The following is a 17994-nucleotide window of genomic DNA, read 5'->3' as shown; positions in this document are numbered from 1 at the left end:
TTGTGTTCTTATATAATAAAATAATTTGCGTTTTGTTCTAATATCATACTATAATATGGTCTTTATTCTGATATAATAAAATATGCATTTTATTTTTAATATAATAAAATAATATGCATTTTATTCTAATTCAATAAAATAATATTCATTTTATTTTAATATAATATAATAGTATGCATTTTATTTTAATATAATAAAATAATAAGCATTTTAGTTGAATATAATAAAATAATATGCGTTTTATTCTATTGTAATAACATAATATGCATTTCATTTAAATATAATAAAATAATATGCATTTTATTCTAATATAATAAAATAATATGATTTAAAATAGTAAAATAATACGGATTTTATTCTAATTTAATAAAATAATATGCATTTTATTCTAATACAATAAAATATATGCATTTTATTTCAATATAATGAAATAATATGCATTGTGTTCTGATATAATAAAATAGTTTGTGTTTTGTTCAAATATCGTAAAATAATATGCATTTTATTCTAACATAATAAAATAATATGCATTTTATTTTAATATAATAAAATATGTGTTTTATTCTATTATAATAACATGATATGCATTTCATTTTAATATAATAAAATAATACACATGTTATTCTAACATAATAAAATATGCATTTTGTTGTAATAGAATAAAATCATCCGCACGTGAGCCTCCTCACCTGTAGTCCTCGTTCACCATCAGCGTGTTGGCCGCCCAGCCAGGTGAGAAGGGCCCCGGCAGCAAGCCGGCGGCGGGCCCCACGGTGGGGGCCACGGAGGGCGGCACGGGGGTGAGCGGTATGATGGAGGCCCCGCTGACGCCGCTGTCGTTGCTCAGTCCCGCGTCCCAGCCGGGGCGGGCCAGCGAGACGGAGGACAGGAGGCTGATCACGTTGTCGGACAACCTGCGGCAGTTCCGTGTGGACACCAGGAAGGGCTTGCTGCCCGTGAACATCTCCTCCATGGTGCTCAGGGGCCCCGACACCGACAGCTGCAGCCCGTTGATGGTGTCCGAGATCTGGGGACCACCCAGGACGTCAGGACTGTGGGCACTCAAGGAAACCTCAACACTCGCACTGAGCTTCTACACTAACTAAGGCCGGACTGGAAAAAGGACGTTTTTTTCCAAATGCGCTAGCTCCATGCTAATTTACATGGGATATACCATTGACATGCTACCGATTAGCATTAGCAATTTTACACGGCAATTTCAACACCTCCAAATTTGTTCATGAAAACTACAATTAAGACGCACGTTACTATCAAACATCTGGTGTGGCAAAAAAAAAAAAAAAAAGTTAGCATGTCAATGTTAGTATGCTAACATTAGTATGCTTAGAGTTAGCATGTGCCAAGTACTAAGTTATATGACTCTGAGGTGTACCACGGCAAAATTGGCGGGAAAAAGTTAGCATGCTAATGTTATCATACTCAGAGCATATGTCACTTACCAAGTTATATGACTCTGGGGTAAACGTTTGGAAAATTAGCACCAAAAAACAAGTTAGCATGCTAATGTTAGCATACTCAGAGTGTATGTCACATACCAAGTTATATGACTCCGGGGTAATCGTTTGAAAAAATAGCACCAAAAAAAAGTTAGCATGCTAATGTTAGCATACTCAGAGCGTATGTCACGTACCAAGTTGTATGACTCTGGGGTAAACGTTTGGAAAATTAGCACCAAAAAACAAGTTAGCATGCTAATGATAGCATACTCAGAGTGTATGTTACGTACCAAGTTATATGACCCTGGGGTAATCGTTTGAAAAAATAGCACCAAAAAAAGTTAGCATGCTAATGTTAGCATACTCAGAGCGTATGTCACGTACCAAGTTATATGACTCTGGGGTAAACGTTTGCAAAATTAGCACCAAAAAAAAGTTAGCATGCTAATGTTAGCATACTCAGAGTGTATGTCACATACCAAGTTATATGACTCCGGGGTAATCGTTTGAAAAAATAGCACCAAAAAAAAGTTAGCATGCTAATGTTAGCATACTCAGAGCGTATGTCACGTACCAAGTTGTATGACTCTGGGGTAAACGTTTGGAAAATTAGCACCAAAAAACAAGTTAGCATGCTAATGATAGCATACTCAGAGTGTATGTTACGTACCAAGTTATATGACCCTGGGGTAATCGTTTGAAAAAATAGCACCAAAAAAAGTAAGCATGCTAATGTTAGCATACTCAGAGCGTATGTCACGTACCAAGTTATATGACTCTGGGGTAAACGTTTGCAAAATTAGCACCAAAAAAAAGTTAGCATGCTAATGTTAGCATACTCAGAGCGTATGTCACGTACCAAGTTATATGACTCTGGGGTAAACGTTTGCAAAATTAGCACAAAAAAAAGTTAGCATGCTAATGTTAGCATACTCAGAGCGTATGTCACGTACCAAGTTATATGACTCTGGGGTAAACGTTTGCAAAATTAGCACCCAAAAAAAGTTAGCATTCTAATGTTAGCATACTCAGAGCGTATGTCACGTACCAAGTTATATGACACTGGGGTAAACGTTTGCAAAATTAGCACCAAAAAAAAGTTAGCATGCTAATAATAGCATACTAAGAGCGTATGTCACGTACCAAGTTATATGACTCTGGGGTAATTGTTTGCAAAGTTAGCACCAAAAAAAAGTTAGCATGCTAATGTTAGCATACTAAGAGCGTATGTCACGTACCAAGTTATATGACTCTGGGGTAAACGTTTGCAAAATTAGCACCAAAAAAAAGTTAGCATGCTAATGTTAGCATACTCAGAGCGTATGTCACATACCAAGTTATATGACTGGGGTAAACGTTTGCAAAATTAGCACCAAAAAAAAGTAAGCATGCTAATGTTAGCATACTCAGAGCGTATGTCACATACCAAGTTATATGACTGGGGTAAACGTTTGCAAAATTAGCACAAAAAAAAGTTAGCATGCTAATGTTAGCATACTCAGAGCGTATGTCACGTACCAAGTTATATGACTGGGGTAAACGTTTGCAAAATTAGCACAAAAAAAAGTTAGCATGCTAATGTTAGCATACTCAGAGCGTATGTCACGTACCAAGTTATATGACTCTGGGGTAATCATTTGCAAAATTAGCAACAAAAAAACGTTAGCATGCTAATGTTAGCATACTAAGAGCGTATGTCACGTATCAAGTTATATGACTCTGGGGTAAACGTTTGCAAAATTAGCACCAAAAACAAGTTAGCATGCTAATGTTAGCATACTCAGAGCGTATGTCACGTACCAAGTTATATGACACTGGGGTAAACGTTTGCAAAATTAGCACCAAAAAAAAGTTAGCATGCTAATAATAGCATACTAAGAGCGTATATCACGTACCAAGTTATATGACTCTGGGGTAATTGTTTGCAAAGTTAGCACCAAAAAAAAGTTAGCATGCTAATGTTAGCATACTAAGAGCGTATGTCACGTACCAAGTTATATGACTCTGGGGTAAACGTTTGCAAAATTAGCACCAAAAAAAAGTTAGCATGCTAATGTTAGCATACTCAGAGCGTATGTCACATACCAAGTTATATGACCCTGGGGTAAACGTTTGCAAAATTAGCACCAAAAAAAAAATTAGCATGCTAATGATAGCATGCTAATTTTAAAATGAGGGAATAAGAAGAATAAGTTTAGAGAGATTTTGGCGTAGAACCGTTTTAGGTGTGAACGGGGTATACTGTTGTAAAATTAGCCCAAAAAGTTAGCATGCTAACAAATATCATATGTCAAGTACCAAGTTATATTGTAGCACAGTAATGTCGGCCATATTGTAGTACAGTATTGTCTGCCATATTGTAGTACAGTAATGTCGGCCATATTGTAGTACAGTAATGTCGGCCATATTGAAGTACAGTAATGTCGGCCATATATTGTAGTACAGTAATGTCGGCCATATACTGTAGTACAGTAATGTCGGCCATATTGTAGTACAGCAATGTCTGCCATATTGTAGTACAGTAATGTCGGCCATATTGTAGTACAGTAATGTCGGCCATATATTGTAGTACAGTAATGTCGGCCATATATTGAAGTACAGTAATGTCGGCCATATTGTAGTATAGTAATGTCAGCCATATATTGTAGTACAGTAATGTCGGCCATATTGTAGTACAGTAATGTCGGCCATATATTGTAGTACAGTAATGTCGGCCATATTGTAGTACAGTAATGTCGGCCATATTGTAGTACAGTAATGTCGGCCATATTGTAGTATAGTAATGTCGGCCATATATTGTAGTACAGTAATGTCGGCCATATTGTAGTACAGTAATGTCGGCCATATTGTAGTACAGTAATGTCGGCCATATTGTAGTACAGTAATGTCGGCCATATTGTAGTACTGTAATGTCGGCCATATTGTAGTGCAGTAATGTTGGCCATATTGCAGTACAGTAATGTCGGCCATATTGTTGTACAGTAATGTCGGCCATATTGTAGTACAGTAATGTCGGCCATATTGCTTTTATTGGACTGAGCTGTTACATCAACAGAGTGCTTTAGAAGAAGGACAATTATCAGCGTGACACACAAACCACTGTCTGACCGGGGGGGCGGGGGGGGGGGGCAATCAATCTCTCACACACACACACACACACACACACACACACACACACACACACACACGCACGCACACACACGCACACACACGTGGCACTCACCAGCAAGTCGATGGAGGCCAGCGTGTAATTGGCGGTGAGAAGAGACGAGGTCAGCTGATACATCCCATCATTAGCCTCGCTGTTGCCATAGAAACCGACGCCGATGGCAACACTGCAAAAGAGGAGAGGGCGGAAAAAGAGGCACAAGTGTGAGGCGTGTTCACGTTTGTGGGACAGCCACGGGGCACGGAGACAGTCTCTGTAACCATAGCAACCGCTCATTCTGGGATGGCAATATTGCGATGAAGCAGATGTTCAGCAAATCTCCTGCCAGCAGACAAACGCTTTGACCCAATCCCCCGTATAAGTACCAACCTCCCGCATAAGTAGGTGACCCAGATGACAGAGCGGGGGAGGGGGCGTCAACACGCTGATTCAACAACACCTTTTTTTAAATGTTTATACCACTTGTGTCAAGTTTACACTGAATTTATGCAACCGATTTTTTGGCGTTCAAACTGATTTATTTTATTTTTTTTACGTTGAATTATGCTGACGGTTTGATGAAATGGAAATGTGCGAGCACAACTCACCACCTCATCACACATAGACAAATGTGAAAAGATTCAGTGTAAAATAAATCAATATTGACTGCTTTTTTAACGAACCAATATTTCTGCACTGAATTTTTCTGCAATCATTTTTATACACTGAATTTTTTTACATTGACATTTTTACACTGAATATCTTTACACAGAGTTTCTTTACACTGCATTTTTACACAACATTTTTTACACTGCTTTTTTCTGCACTGAATTTTTTACACTGAATTTCTTTACACTAAACTTTTCACAGTAAACATCTTTATATTGAATTTTTCTGCACTGAATTTTTTAACACTGAATTTTTCTGCACAGAATATTTAAATATTGTTATATAGAATATACATATCTATTATTGAATTACAAAAATATCATATGTATAATATACATATATATATATTATTAAATTAAACATATTGTTATATATAATATACATAACTATTATTACATTCAAAAATATTATTATATATATTATACGTATCTATTATCAAAATAAAAATATATTTATTTAAGTAGCACCAAATAGCATTTAATTTGAATGTATTATTATTTAATATATATTACACATGTGTATTAAAGTCATGGGATCTGAGCTGAGGATGCTGTTGTGGCTTGTGCAGCCCTTTGAGACACTCATGATTTAGGGCTATATAAATACACTTTGATTGATTGATATCTTTTATTTATTTAAAATTAAAAAATTAAAAAAATAATATATACAGGTATATAGTTTACATACCTATTGATAAATTATAAAATATTATATATATAATATACATATCTATTATTAAATAAAATAATATGATAATATATATATATATATATTATACATATCTATTCTTAAATAAAAAATATATCATATGTATAATATAAATATCTATTACATTAAAAAATATTAAACTTAAACATATCTATTTTAAAATAAAAATATTATTATATATAATATACATATTATTAAATTAAACATTTTTTAAATATATATTATACATATCTATTATTAAATGAAAATATATTTGTGTTAGTAGCACCAAATAGAATTTAATTTGAATGTATAATTACGTAATATGTATTATACATATGTATTATTACATTTAAAAATATTATTATACATATATAGTATACACATCTATTATTAAGTTAAAATATATTTGTGTAAGTAGCACCAAAGAGCATTTAATTTAAATGTATTAATATTTAATACATATTATACATATATATATATTATTCAATTTAAAAAATATTATTATATATGTAATATACATATCTATTCTTAAATTAAAAATATATTTGTGTAAGTAGCACCAAATAGCATTTAATTTAAATGTATTACTATTTAATATATATTATACATGTGTATTGTTGAATTAAAAAAATACTGTCATATATATATAGTATACATATCTATTATTAAATTAAAAAGTATTATATATATAATATACATATCTATTATTAAATTAAAAATATTATTATATATAAAATACATATATATTCTTACATTCAAAAACATATTACATGTATAATATATATATATCTATTACATTAAAATATTATCTTATATGATATACATATTTTTTTATTAAATAGAAAATATTGTTGTATATAATATACATATATTTTATTAAATTAAAATTTATATATTTGTGTAAGTAGCACCCAACAGCATTTAATTTGAATGTATTATTATTTAATATTTAATATACATATATATTATTATATTTAAAAATATATTTGTCTAAGTAGTACTAAATAGCATTTAATTTAAATGTATCAATATTTAATATATATTATACATATATATTATACATATATATTATTAAATTAATTAATATTATTACATATGTAATAAACATATCTATTTGTGTAAGCAGCAGCAAATAGCATGAATGAATGAAATGTCATATTTGGTACGTGACACTTCATTAGGTACACCTACTACATATGTGAAATATTTTATTTATTTATTTTTCAGTTGCCGCTTGCTTGAATTTCACGATGACTTCTTTCAAAAGAAATAAAGAACTCACTAAATTGTATTTTAATCAGCCAAAAGTAGCCGACTTGAAGCCGGCGTGCCTGGATGAACATAAGTTTATTTCCCCACACGCACGCCAACCATGTGGATATTCCATGGTCGGTTGCCATGGCAGCGGTGTGTGGGAAGGGTCAGGTGCTCACCAGCAGAGCGTGACGGCGGCCACGGCGACCCAGGTGACGCAGCAGATCCCTCGGCCCTTCTTGCCGCTGTAGCCGTGACCCGTGCTGCCGTCCTCGTCCTCCTCCTCCTCCTCCGAGCCGTCGCCGCGGTCGCCACGGTGACAGCAGCAGTAATGGATGAGGAAGGACAGGACCACCAGGAGGGAGACCACCAGGGCCACGGCCGACACGCTGGACAGGACCAGCAGGGTCTGAGGACAGAGAGCACAAGACTTTCCTTCATTTTTTTAAATAAAAATAAGACATCACTGAAGTTGTAAATACAAGAATATATTTGAGAAATGATGAATATATTTTAATACGGAATTTTAGCATCTGGGAGTACTAAGTAAAGTACTCACTAAAGTACTGTATGCTGTAATGTGATTTTATTCATGAATATTTTATTACTGTGATGCATGGATTCAAAAGCACGAAAGCTTGAGTGTGTATATATATGTATATATATATATATATATATATATATATATATATATATATATATATATATAAAAATATATATATACATATATACGTATATATATATATATATATATATATATATATATATATATATATATATATATATATATATATATATATATATATATATATATATATATATATATATATATATATATATATGTATGTAAATATATGTGTGTATGTATACATATATATACTTATATGTATGTATATATACAAACCCCGTTTCCATATGAGTTGGGAAATTGTGTTAGATGTAAACATAAACAGAATACAATGATTTGCAAATCATTTTCAAGCCATATTCAGTTGAATATGCTACAAAGACAACATATTTGATGATCAAACTGATGAACATTTTATTTTGTGCAAATAATCATTAACTTTAGAATTGTATGCCAGCAACACGTGACAAAGAAGTTGGGAAAGGTGGCAATAAATACTGATAAAGTTGAGGAATGCTCATCAAACACTTATTTGGAACATCCCACAGGTGTGCAGGCTAATTGGGAACAGGTGGGTGCCATGATTGGGTATAAAAGTAGATTCCATGAAATGCTCAGTCATTCACAAACAAGGATGGGGCGAGGGTCACCACTTTGTCAACAAATGCCTGAGCAAATTGTTGAACAGTTTAAGAAAAACCTTTCTCAAGCAGCTATTGCAAGGAATTTAGGGATTTAACCATCTACGCTCCGTAATATCATCAAAGGGTTCAGAGAGTCTGGAGAAATCACTGCACGTAAGCAGCTAAGCCCGTGACCTTCCATCCCTCAGGCTGTACTGCATCAACAAGCGACATCAGTGTGTAAAGGATATCACCACGTGGGCTCAGGAACACTTCAGAAACCCACTGTCAGTAACTACAGTTGGTCGCTACATCTGTAAGTGCAAGTTAAAACTCTCCTATACAAGGCGAAAACCGTTTATCAACAACACCCAGAAACGCCGTCGGCTTCGCTGGGCCTGAGCTCATCTAAGATGGACTGATACAAAGTGGAAAAGTGTTCTGTGGTCTGACGAGTCCACATTTCAAATTGTTTTTGGAAACTGTGGACGTCGTGTCCTCCGGACCAAAGAGGAAAAGAACCATCCGGATTTGTTGAAAAGTGTAAAAGGCAGCATGTGTGATGGTATGGGGGTGTATTAGTGGCCAAGACATGGGTAACTTACACAACTGTGAAGGCACCATTAATGCTGAAAGGTACATACAGCTTTTGGAGCAACATATGTTGCCATCCAAGCAACGTTACCATGGACGCCCCTGCTTATTTCAGCAAGACAATGCCAAGCCACGTGTTACATCAACATGAACATCAAATATGTTGTCTTTGTAGCATATTCAACTGAATATGGCTTGAAAAGGATTTGCAAATCATTGTATTCTGTTTATATTTACATCTAACACAATTTCCCAACTCATATGGAAACAGGGTTTGTATATACATGTATTTATGTGTGTGTATATATGAATATATATATATATATATATTTGTATATATATATATGTACATATGTATATATGTGTATATATATATGTATGTATATATATATATATATATATATATATATATATATATATATATATATATATATATATATATATATATATATATATATATATATATATATATATATATATATATATATATATATATACAGTATGTATATATATGCCAGTCAGATATCAGAGAGAGGATGATGTCAGTAAGACATATTAAACATGTGATCAGTGTCATAAAGTCAAACATTACTGAAATGCATTTTTTCATCTTTTTTCACTTTATCTTTCATCCATCTGTCTGTCTCTCTCACCCCCTCACTCTCATTTCTCTCTCTCTCTCTCTCCCTCTCTCTCTCACCCCCTCACTCTCATTTCTCTCTCTCTCCCTCTCTCTCTCTCTCACCCCCTCACTCTCATTTCTCTCTATCTTTCCCCACCGCTGCATCTCTATTAATAAATGTGTGACCTACTTAGCTCCGGAGACTGCGACTCTCGCTCACTGATGGCTGACTCGTTGTGAGCCCCCCCAGCCCCCCAGCCCCGGACCTCTCCCCTCCCTTCCTCCGCATTAGTCATTCCCTCTGCACTTCCCTTCTCTGGGCACTTGCAGCAGCCTCCTTTGTCTTTTGCTGTGGCCCCATTTGCCTCCCTCTTGTGCCCCTCACACTTCTCTCTCATCGGGCCCTCCACCCCGTGTCCAGGGAAGCTCTTAAGGCGAAGTCCTTCCCCCTGAAGGCACCAGTTGCGTTCAGGTGAGCCTCACCTGCTGGTACTCCCAGCTGTCGGGGGCAAAGACGTTGTCCCTCATCTGCATGGCCAGGTCCAGCCGGGGGAGGGCGTGACACACTCTCACCCACAGCGAGGGGCTGTAGCCGGGCACCGTCGTCATGGCAGCCATTGTCCCCTGGCCCCGGGCCCCTCCTCCACCCTGGGCAGGGAGAGAGAGAGGGAGATGTGAGCGAGAAGACCACAACTCCTTCAAAATAATACACTCAATGAAATAAATAGTCAAAATAAAAAATCAAGTGTAAAAATGGCAACAATGCAGTAAATGTACTGAAATAAAGTCCAAATATTGGGAACATAAACGTTGATAAAAAGTTAGTTTCATGGAACAAATGTGTCATCCATCCATTTTCTACCGCTTATTCCCTTCGAGGTCGCGGGGGGCGCTGGAGCCTATCTCAGCTACAATCGGGCGGAAGGCGGGGTACACCCTGGACAAGTCGCCACCTCATCGCAGGGCCAACACAGATAGACAGACAACATTCACACTTAAAAGCATAAAATATGAGGATGCAAAATAAAATAATGACAAGAATAAAATTGTAATTTTTTGGAAAATTAGGTTGGGAAAAAGTTAAAATGTTCTCAGAATAAAAACAAAATATCGTGGAAACAAAGTCGTGAAGTAAAGAAAGTCTTACATCATTCTAAAAAAAACAATAAAAAAATAAAAATAGAATAAAAAAAATAAACTGTAAAATTGGGAACAATGAAATAAGGTCCAAATATGTTGAACAATTTCCCTTGTGGATCATTAAAGTTTGTCTAAGTCTAAGTCTAAATATTGGGAACATAAAGTCCGAATATTCACTCAAATAGAAAAGTAATTATTAGAAGAATAAGTCATTTTAAAAGCATAAAATATGGAATATTAAATAAAATATTGAAAGGAATAAAGTTGCAAATTTTGGAAAATGAGGTTGGGAAAAACGTTAAAATATTCCCAAAATAAAAACAAAATATCGTGGGAACAAAGTCGTGAAATAAAGAAAGTCTTACATAATTTTAAAAAACAAGTGACTTTTTTAAATAAAAATAAACAAGAAAATAGAATTAAAAAATAAACCGTAAAATTGGGAACAATGAAATAAAGTCCAAATATTGGGAACATTATGTCCGAATATTCACTAAAATAAAAAGCTAATTATTAGAAAAAATAAGTAATTTTAAAAGCATAAAATAAGGAATATTACATTAAAAAAATGAAAGGAATTAAGTTGTAATTTTAGTAAAATGAGGTTGGGAAAAAGTTAAAATATCCCCAGAATAAAAACAAAATATTGTGGGAACAAAGTCGTGAAATAAAGAAAGTCTTACATAATTTTAAAAAACTATTAAAAAATAAATATATTAATAAATAAACAAGAAAATAGAATTAAAAAATAAACAGTAAAATTGGGAATGATGAAATAAAGTCCAAATATTGGGAACATTATGTCCGAATATTCACCAAAATAAAAAACTAATTATTAGAAAAAAATAAGAAATTTTAAAAGCATAAAATAAGGAATATTACATTAAAAAAATGAAAGGAATAAAGTTGTAATTTTAGTAAAATGAGGTTGGGAAAACGTTAAAATATCCCCAGAATAAAAACAAAATATTGTGGGAACAAAGTCGTGAAATAAAGAAAGTCTTACATAATTTAAAAAAACTATAAAAAATAAATATATTAATAAATAAACAAGAAAATAGAATTAAAAAATAAACAGTAAAATTGGGAATGATGAAATAAAGTCCAAATATTGGGAACATTAAGTCTGAATATTCACTCAAATAAAAAAGTAATTATTAGAAAAATAAGTCATTTTGAAAGCATAGAATATGGAATATTAAATAAAATATTGAAAGGAATAAAGTTCTAATTTTTGGAAAATGAGGTTGGGAAAAAGTTAAAATATTCCCAGAATAAAAACAAAATATCATGGGAACAAAGTCGTAACATAAGAATATAAAAATCACAGGAAGAAATACCTACTAAATAAATGTAAAAAACATTTTAAATAAAAACAGTCAAATCAAATATTAGGAACAGAAAGTCAGAATATTATCTCAGATTAATTATCAGAAAATGTTATATTTTAAAAGTACAAAATATCAGGATGCAAAATTAAATATTGAAAATAATAAAATTTGTTTGGGAAAAGATTATAAGATTCCCAGAATAAAAACAAAATATCTTGGAAACAAAGTCGTGGAATAAAGAAAGTCTTATATAATTAAAAAAAAAAAAAAAAAAAAAAACTTAAATAGAATGAAAAAATAAACAGTACAATTGGGAACAATGCAGTGATTGTGCTGAAATAAAGTCCAAATATTGGGAACATTAAGTCCGAATATTCACTCAAATAAAAACGTAATTGTTAGAAAAATATGTTATTTTAAAAGCGTAAAATTTGGAATATTAAATAAAATATTGAAAGGAATAAAGTTGTCATTTTTGGAAAATGAGGTTGGGAAAAAGTAAAAATATTCCCAGAATAAAAACAAAATATCATGGGAACAAAGAAAGTCGTGACATTAAAATTAAAAAATCGCAGGAAGAAATACCTACAAAATAAATTAAAGAAAACATTTTAAATAAAAACAGTAAACTCAATAAAAAATCTACAGCAAAAATGGGGAATAATGTAGTAATTTTACTAAAATAAAATCTAAATATTAGGAACATAAGTCAAAATATTATCTCAGATTAATTATCAGAAAAAGAATGTAATTTTAAAAGTATAAAATATCAGGATGCAAAATAAAATATTGAAAATAATTAAATTAGTTTGGGAAAAGATTATAAGATTCACAGAATAAAAACTAAATATCGTAGAAACAAAGTCGTGAAATAAAGAAAGTCTTACATAAATTTGAAAAACAATAAAAAATAAATAAAAATAAAATAAAAATAAATAGAATTAAAAAAAGTAACTGTAAAATTGGGAACAATGCAGTGATTGTACTGAAATAAAGTCCAAATATTGGGAACATTAAGTCAGAATATTCACTCAAATAAAAAAAGTAATTATTAGAATAATATGTCATTTTAAAAGCATAAAATTTGGGATGTTAAATAAAATATTGAAAGAAATAAAGTTGTCATTTTGGGAAAATTTGTTTGGGAAAAGATTATAAGACTTAATGTTCCCAGAATCAAAAAAAAATATTGTGGGAACAAAGTCGTGACATAAGAATATAAAAATCACAAAAATAAATTCTTACATAATTAAAAAAAAACAATAAAACTTTTCTTTTTTTTTAAAATTAAACAAGAAAACAGAATTTAAAAAATAAACAGTAACATTGGGAACAATGCAGTAAATGTACTGAAATAAAGTCAAAATATTTGGAACATAAACGCTGATAAAAAAAGTTATTTTTATGGAACAAATGTGTCATTTAAAAGCATAAAATATGAGGACGCAAAATGAGATATTGAAAAGAATAAAGTTGTAATTTTTGGGAAATGAGGTTGGGAAAAAGTTAAAATATTCCCAGAATAAAAACTAAATATCATGGGAACAAAGTTGTGACATACGAATATAAAAATCATGGAAAGAAACACCTAAAAAAAAATATTTAAAAACATTTTAAATAAAAACAGTAAAATCAATTAAAAACATACAAATCAACAGCAGAAATGGAGAAAAATGTAGTAATTTTACTAAAATAAAATTTTAATATTAGGAACACAAAGTCAGAACATTGTCTCAGATTAATGATCAGAAAAAATATATATTTTAAAAGTATAAAATATCAGGATGCAAAATAAAATATTGAAAAGAATAAAATTAGTTTGGGAAAAGATTACATAATATTCCTACATTAATATTCCTAGAATAAAAACTAAATATTGTGGAACAAAGTCGTGAAATAAATAAAGTATTACATAATTGTAAAAAACAATTTAAAAAATAAATAAAATTAAACAAAAAAACAAAATTTAAAAAATAACAGTAAAATGCAGTAAATGTACTGAAATAAATATTCACTCAAATAAAAAAGACATTATCAGCGAACAATATGTCAATTTAAAAGCATAAAATATGGGTATAGAATATTGAAACGATTGAAGTTTATAAAAAATAATTTTGTGTGATTTTTTTTCATCCTGTATATCATTGCTCAAAACATAATAATAGATTAAAATCAATGTTGTAATGAATTATTGACATATTTAAGACTCCAATTATTTCACATGAAATATTGGGGAAATATTGCATATTTTGTGCGTTGGCCATAAAAACTAATTTATCTTTGACCAAAAAGGCATAAAACTAAGTAACTAAAACGAAATGAAAGAATAATAAAAACTTCCAATAGATCTGAAGTTGATCTAGAACAATGCTTCTGTAACGTGTCTCTCCACGTAGCACCGTAATGAACCGCATCAAAGTAGTAGACATAAGTATTCATTAAAAACAGGGCAGAGGTTGTATTTAACAAGTATAGTTCATATTTTTTGGCCACTGTGACATTAGGCACAGTTCGAACAGTAACACTGAATATGGGAGAATAAAACACTGTACTTTAATGGAGTGATTCTTTGGCGTACCACTAGATGGAGCCAGCACACCACTAGTGACAAACACTGCTCCAGAGACTTTAAGGATCAAAGTAAAAAATAAAAAAAATAAAAGTATGACCAATTTTTTAACTGTTTGGATCCCAAAATGTTTTTTTAAATTGTAATTTCTCAAAAAATAAAAAATAAATAATTACAATTAATGTCGTTGTGGCTTGTGCAGCCCTTTGAGGCACTTGTGATTTAGGGCTATATAAATAAACATTGATTGATTGATTGATTGACATATGTAAGGCTCCGTTTAATTCACATTAAATATTACACTTTGAAATATTTTGGGGGAGAGAGGGGGGAGAAATACTTCATTTTTTGAGTATTTGCCATAAAAAATAAATTAAAAAATAAAAAAAATAAAAAAATTAAATATATATATATATATATATATATATATATAGTGAGAGAGAGAGAGTCAAGGTTTTTGTGGTTTATCCGTAATACAGTGCTCAATAGCGGGGTACAGTGGAATATACGTTATGTCAGGAAAAAACTAGAGGCTATATAATCCCTACCAGCCTGTTTCACAGGTTTCCCTGCTCAATTTATGTTTCCTCTGACATCACATGGACAAAGATAAGACCTTCTGGAAGAAAATTCTGTGGTCGGATGAAACAAAAATGGAGCTGTTTGGCCACAATACCCAGCAATATGTTTGGAGGAGAAAAGGTGAGGCCTTTAATCCCAGGAACACCAGGCCTACCGTCAAGCATGGTGGTGGTAGTATTATGCTCTGGGCCTGTTTTGCTGCCAATGGAACTGCTGCTTTAAATGGGACAATGAAAAAGGAGGATTAGCTCCAAATTGTTCAGGACAAGCTAAAATCATCAGCCCGGAGGTTGGGTCTTGGGCGCAGTTGGGTGTTCCAACAGGACAAAGACCCCAAACACACCTCAAAAGTGGTAAAGGAATGGCTAAATGAGGCTAGGATGAAGGTTTTAGAATGGCCTTCCCAAAGTCCTGACTTAAAGGTGTGGACAATGCTGAAGAAACAAGTCCATGTCAGAAAAGCAACACATTTAGCTGAACTGCAGCAATTTAGTGGTCAAGCAGAAGCTTGTGGATGGCTACCAAAAGCGCCTTATTGCAGGTCAACTTGCCAAGGGACATGTAAGCAAATATTAACATTGCTGTATGTATACTTTTGACCCTCACATTTTCAGTAGACCCATAATAAATTCATCAAAGAAGCAAACTTCATGAATGTTTTTTGTGAGCAACAAGTGTGTGCTCCAATCACTACATCACAACAAAATAAGAAATGATTGTAAAGTCAAGACAGCCATGACATGATGTTCTTTACAAGTGTACGTACACTTTTGACCACCACTGTAAATACACACTAGTTTTGTCCCAATACCAATAGTTTGGCACCGGTACTGGTACCAAAATATATTTCGCTACTTTTCTAAATAAAGGGGACCACAAAAATGTTTATTATTGTCTTTATTTTAACAAAAAATCTTAGGGGGCGGTAAACTCCAAATATGAGTATTAGTATTAGTATCGCGGTACTATACTAATACCGGTATACCGTACAACCCTAATACACACACATACATACATATACACACACACACATATACATATATATATATATATATATATATATATATATATATATATATATATATATATATATATATACACACATATATATATATATATATACACACATATATATATGTGTGTGTGTGTGTATATATATATATTTATATATATATATATGTCTTAATTAGATTATCCAAAAAATAGTGCTCGATACCGTGGTAGAGCGTAATGTATGTGTGGGAAAAAATCACAAGACTATTTCATCTCTACAGGCCTGTTTCATGAGGGGTTTCCTCAATCCTCAGGAGATTTTAATGGAAGCATTCACATACCATGGTTTATATAGGGCACAGAGCGGGTGGGTACAGGCAGGCGTGGGGGCGTGGTGATTGACTCATGTGTTACCTAGGAGGTGTTTCCTTCTGTGACGGCATGCTGATACAATTTCGCTGCGTTTGTTGAGGGATGACAACTCTGGACGGTATATGATAAACAGTTTCTCTTTTGAGCATAGGTTGCATCTTTTGTTACCACTGTTGTAAGGTGTGCTGGATGCAAGAATTTGCCATGTTATTGAATATTCAACATTATTGTCTTTGAGATTCCAAATGTGTTTGCTGAGTTCTGTAGTGTTCCGGAGTCTTTTGCATCTGAAAGAAGCCTTGTGATTGTTCCATCTGGTTTTGAATTCTCCCTCAGTTAATCCTACGTATGTGTCGGATGTGTTAATGTCCTTGCGTATTACCTTTGCTTGGTAAACAACTGATGATTGTAAGCACCCCCCGTTGAGAGGGCAATCAGGTTTCTTGCGGCAGTTACAGCTTTTGTCGGTTTTGGAGTCGTTCTGCCTGGTGGTGGGCGGCTCCTTTTCAATTGCTTTATTGTGGTTTGAAATTATTTGCTGCATGTTGTTCATGCAGCTGTAGCTCAATTTAATGTTGTTCTTGTTGAATACTTTTCTTAGGGTGTTGCCTTTGGGGAAGTGTTTGTCGATCAGGGTGAGGAATTTGTGGCCAATATTAGTTGAGACGTTTTTGCTGTATGGGGGGTTGTACCAGATAATGTTGTTTCCTTTTCTGCTCCTTTTTGGTTGGTTTCCTGGCGTGGGTTCGTAGGTGAGGGTGAAGTTGTATCCGCATTCATCAAGTGCTTTTTGGTATGGGGGGGTTGCTTTGTCGAATTCAGCTTTGCTAGATGACAGCATCGATAGTCTTTTATTAATTCCGGTAGGTATTCTTTTCGTGGTGGTGGGTGGGTGGTTGCTGTCATGGTGCACGTATTGGAGTGTTGTGTTGGGTTTCGTGAATGGTTGGTAGCTGTTATTCCTCAGGTTGAACGTGACGTCGAGGAAGTTGACGGTTTGCTTGTTGGCTTCAATTGTGATCCGTAGACCGTTCTCTTTGAAGATTTGGCATATACGCTTCTTGGTATTCTCGCTGCTCCTTGGCGAGGCGCGACACACTGCCAGTCCGTCATCACGGTAAATACCAAGGTTCAGGTTGAGGCTAGCGAGCTGGGAGAGGAGGAAACTCCCAACAAGTTCGCACGTTTCTGCTCCGTCGAAACTCCCCATAGTGACGTCGAATGTTGAATTGTTCTTTTTTTGCCATGGTGTACCGTTGCGGAAGAGTATGGAGTTCTTTGCGTGGATGATGATGTTTCTTTCGTTGCCTGTGATTGAGTCG

General features: G+C 33.2%; 1 protein-coding gene across 3 annotated transcripts in view; it reads right to left on the bottom strand.

Annotated features, from left to right (window-relative positions):
* ttyh1 (tweety family member 1) overlaps positions 1-17994 on the bottom strand; it is a 68064-nt gene that overhangs the window by 37152 nt on the left and 12918 nt on the right. For all 3 annotated transcript variants that reach the window (XM_062062515.1, XM_062062518.1, XM_062062517.1), the window contains exons 2-5: positions 10169-10333; positions 7398-7627; positions 4681-4792; positions 690-1027 (exon numbers count right to left, since the gene is read on the bottom strand). In XM_062062515.1, the coding sequence (XP_061918499.1) occupies positions 690-1027; positions 4681-4792; positions 7398-7627; positions 10169-10303 (815 nt within the window). In that variant the 5' untranslated portion in view covers positions 10304-10333. The remainder of the gene's footprint in view (positions 1-689; positions 1028-4680; positions 4793-7397; positions 7628-10168; positions 10334-17994) is intronic.

The sequence above is a fragment of the Entelurus aequoreus genome, linkage group LG11 (assembly GCF_033978785.1).
Source record: "Entelurus aequoreus isolate RoL-2023_Sb linkage group LG11, RoL_Eaeq_v1.1, whole genome shotgun sequence".
In the NCBI taxonomy this organism is placed as follows: Eukaryota; Metazoa; Chordata; class Actinopteri; order Syngnathiformes; family Syngnathidae; genus Entelurus; species Entelurus aequoreus.
The sequence above is the reverse complement of the archived record's forward strand: the minus strand, read 5'-3'. Positions and strand labels throughout refer to the sequence as shown.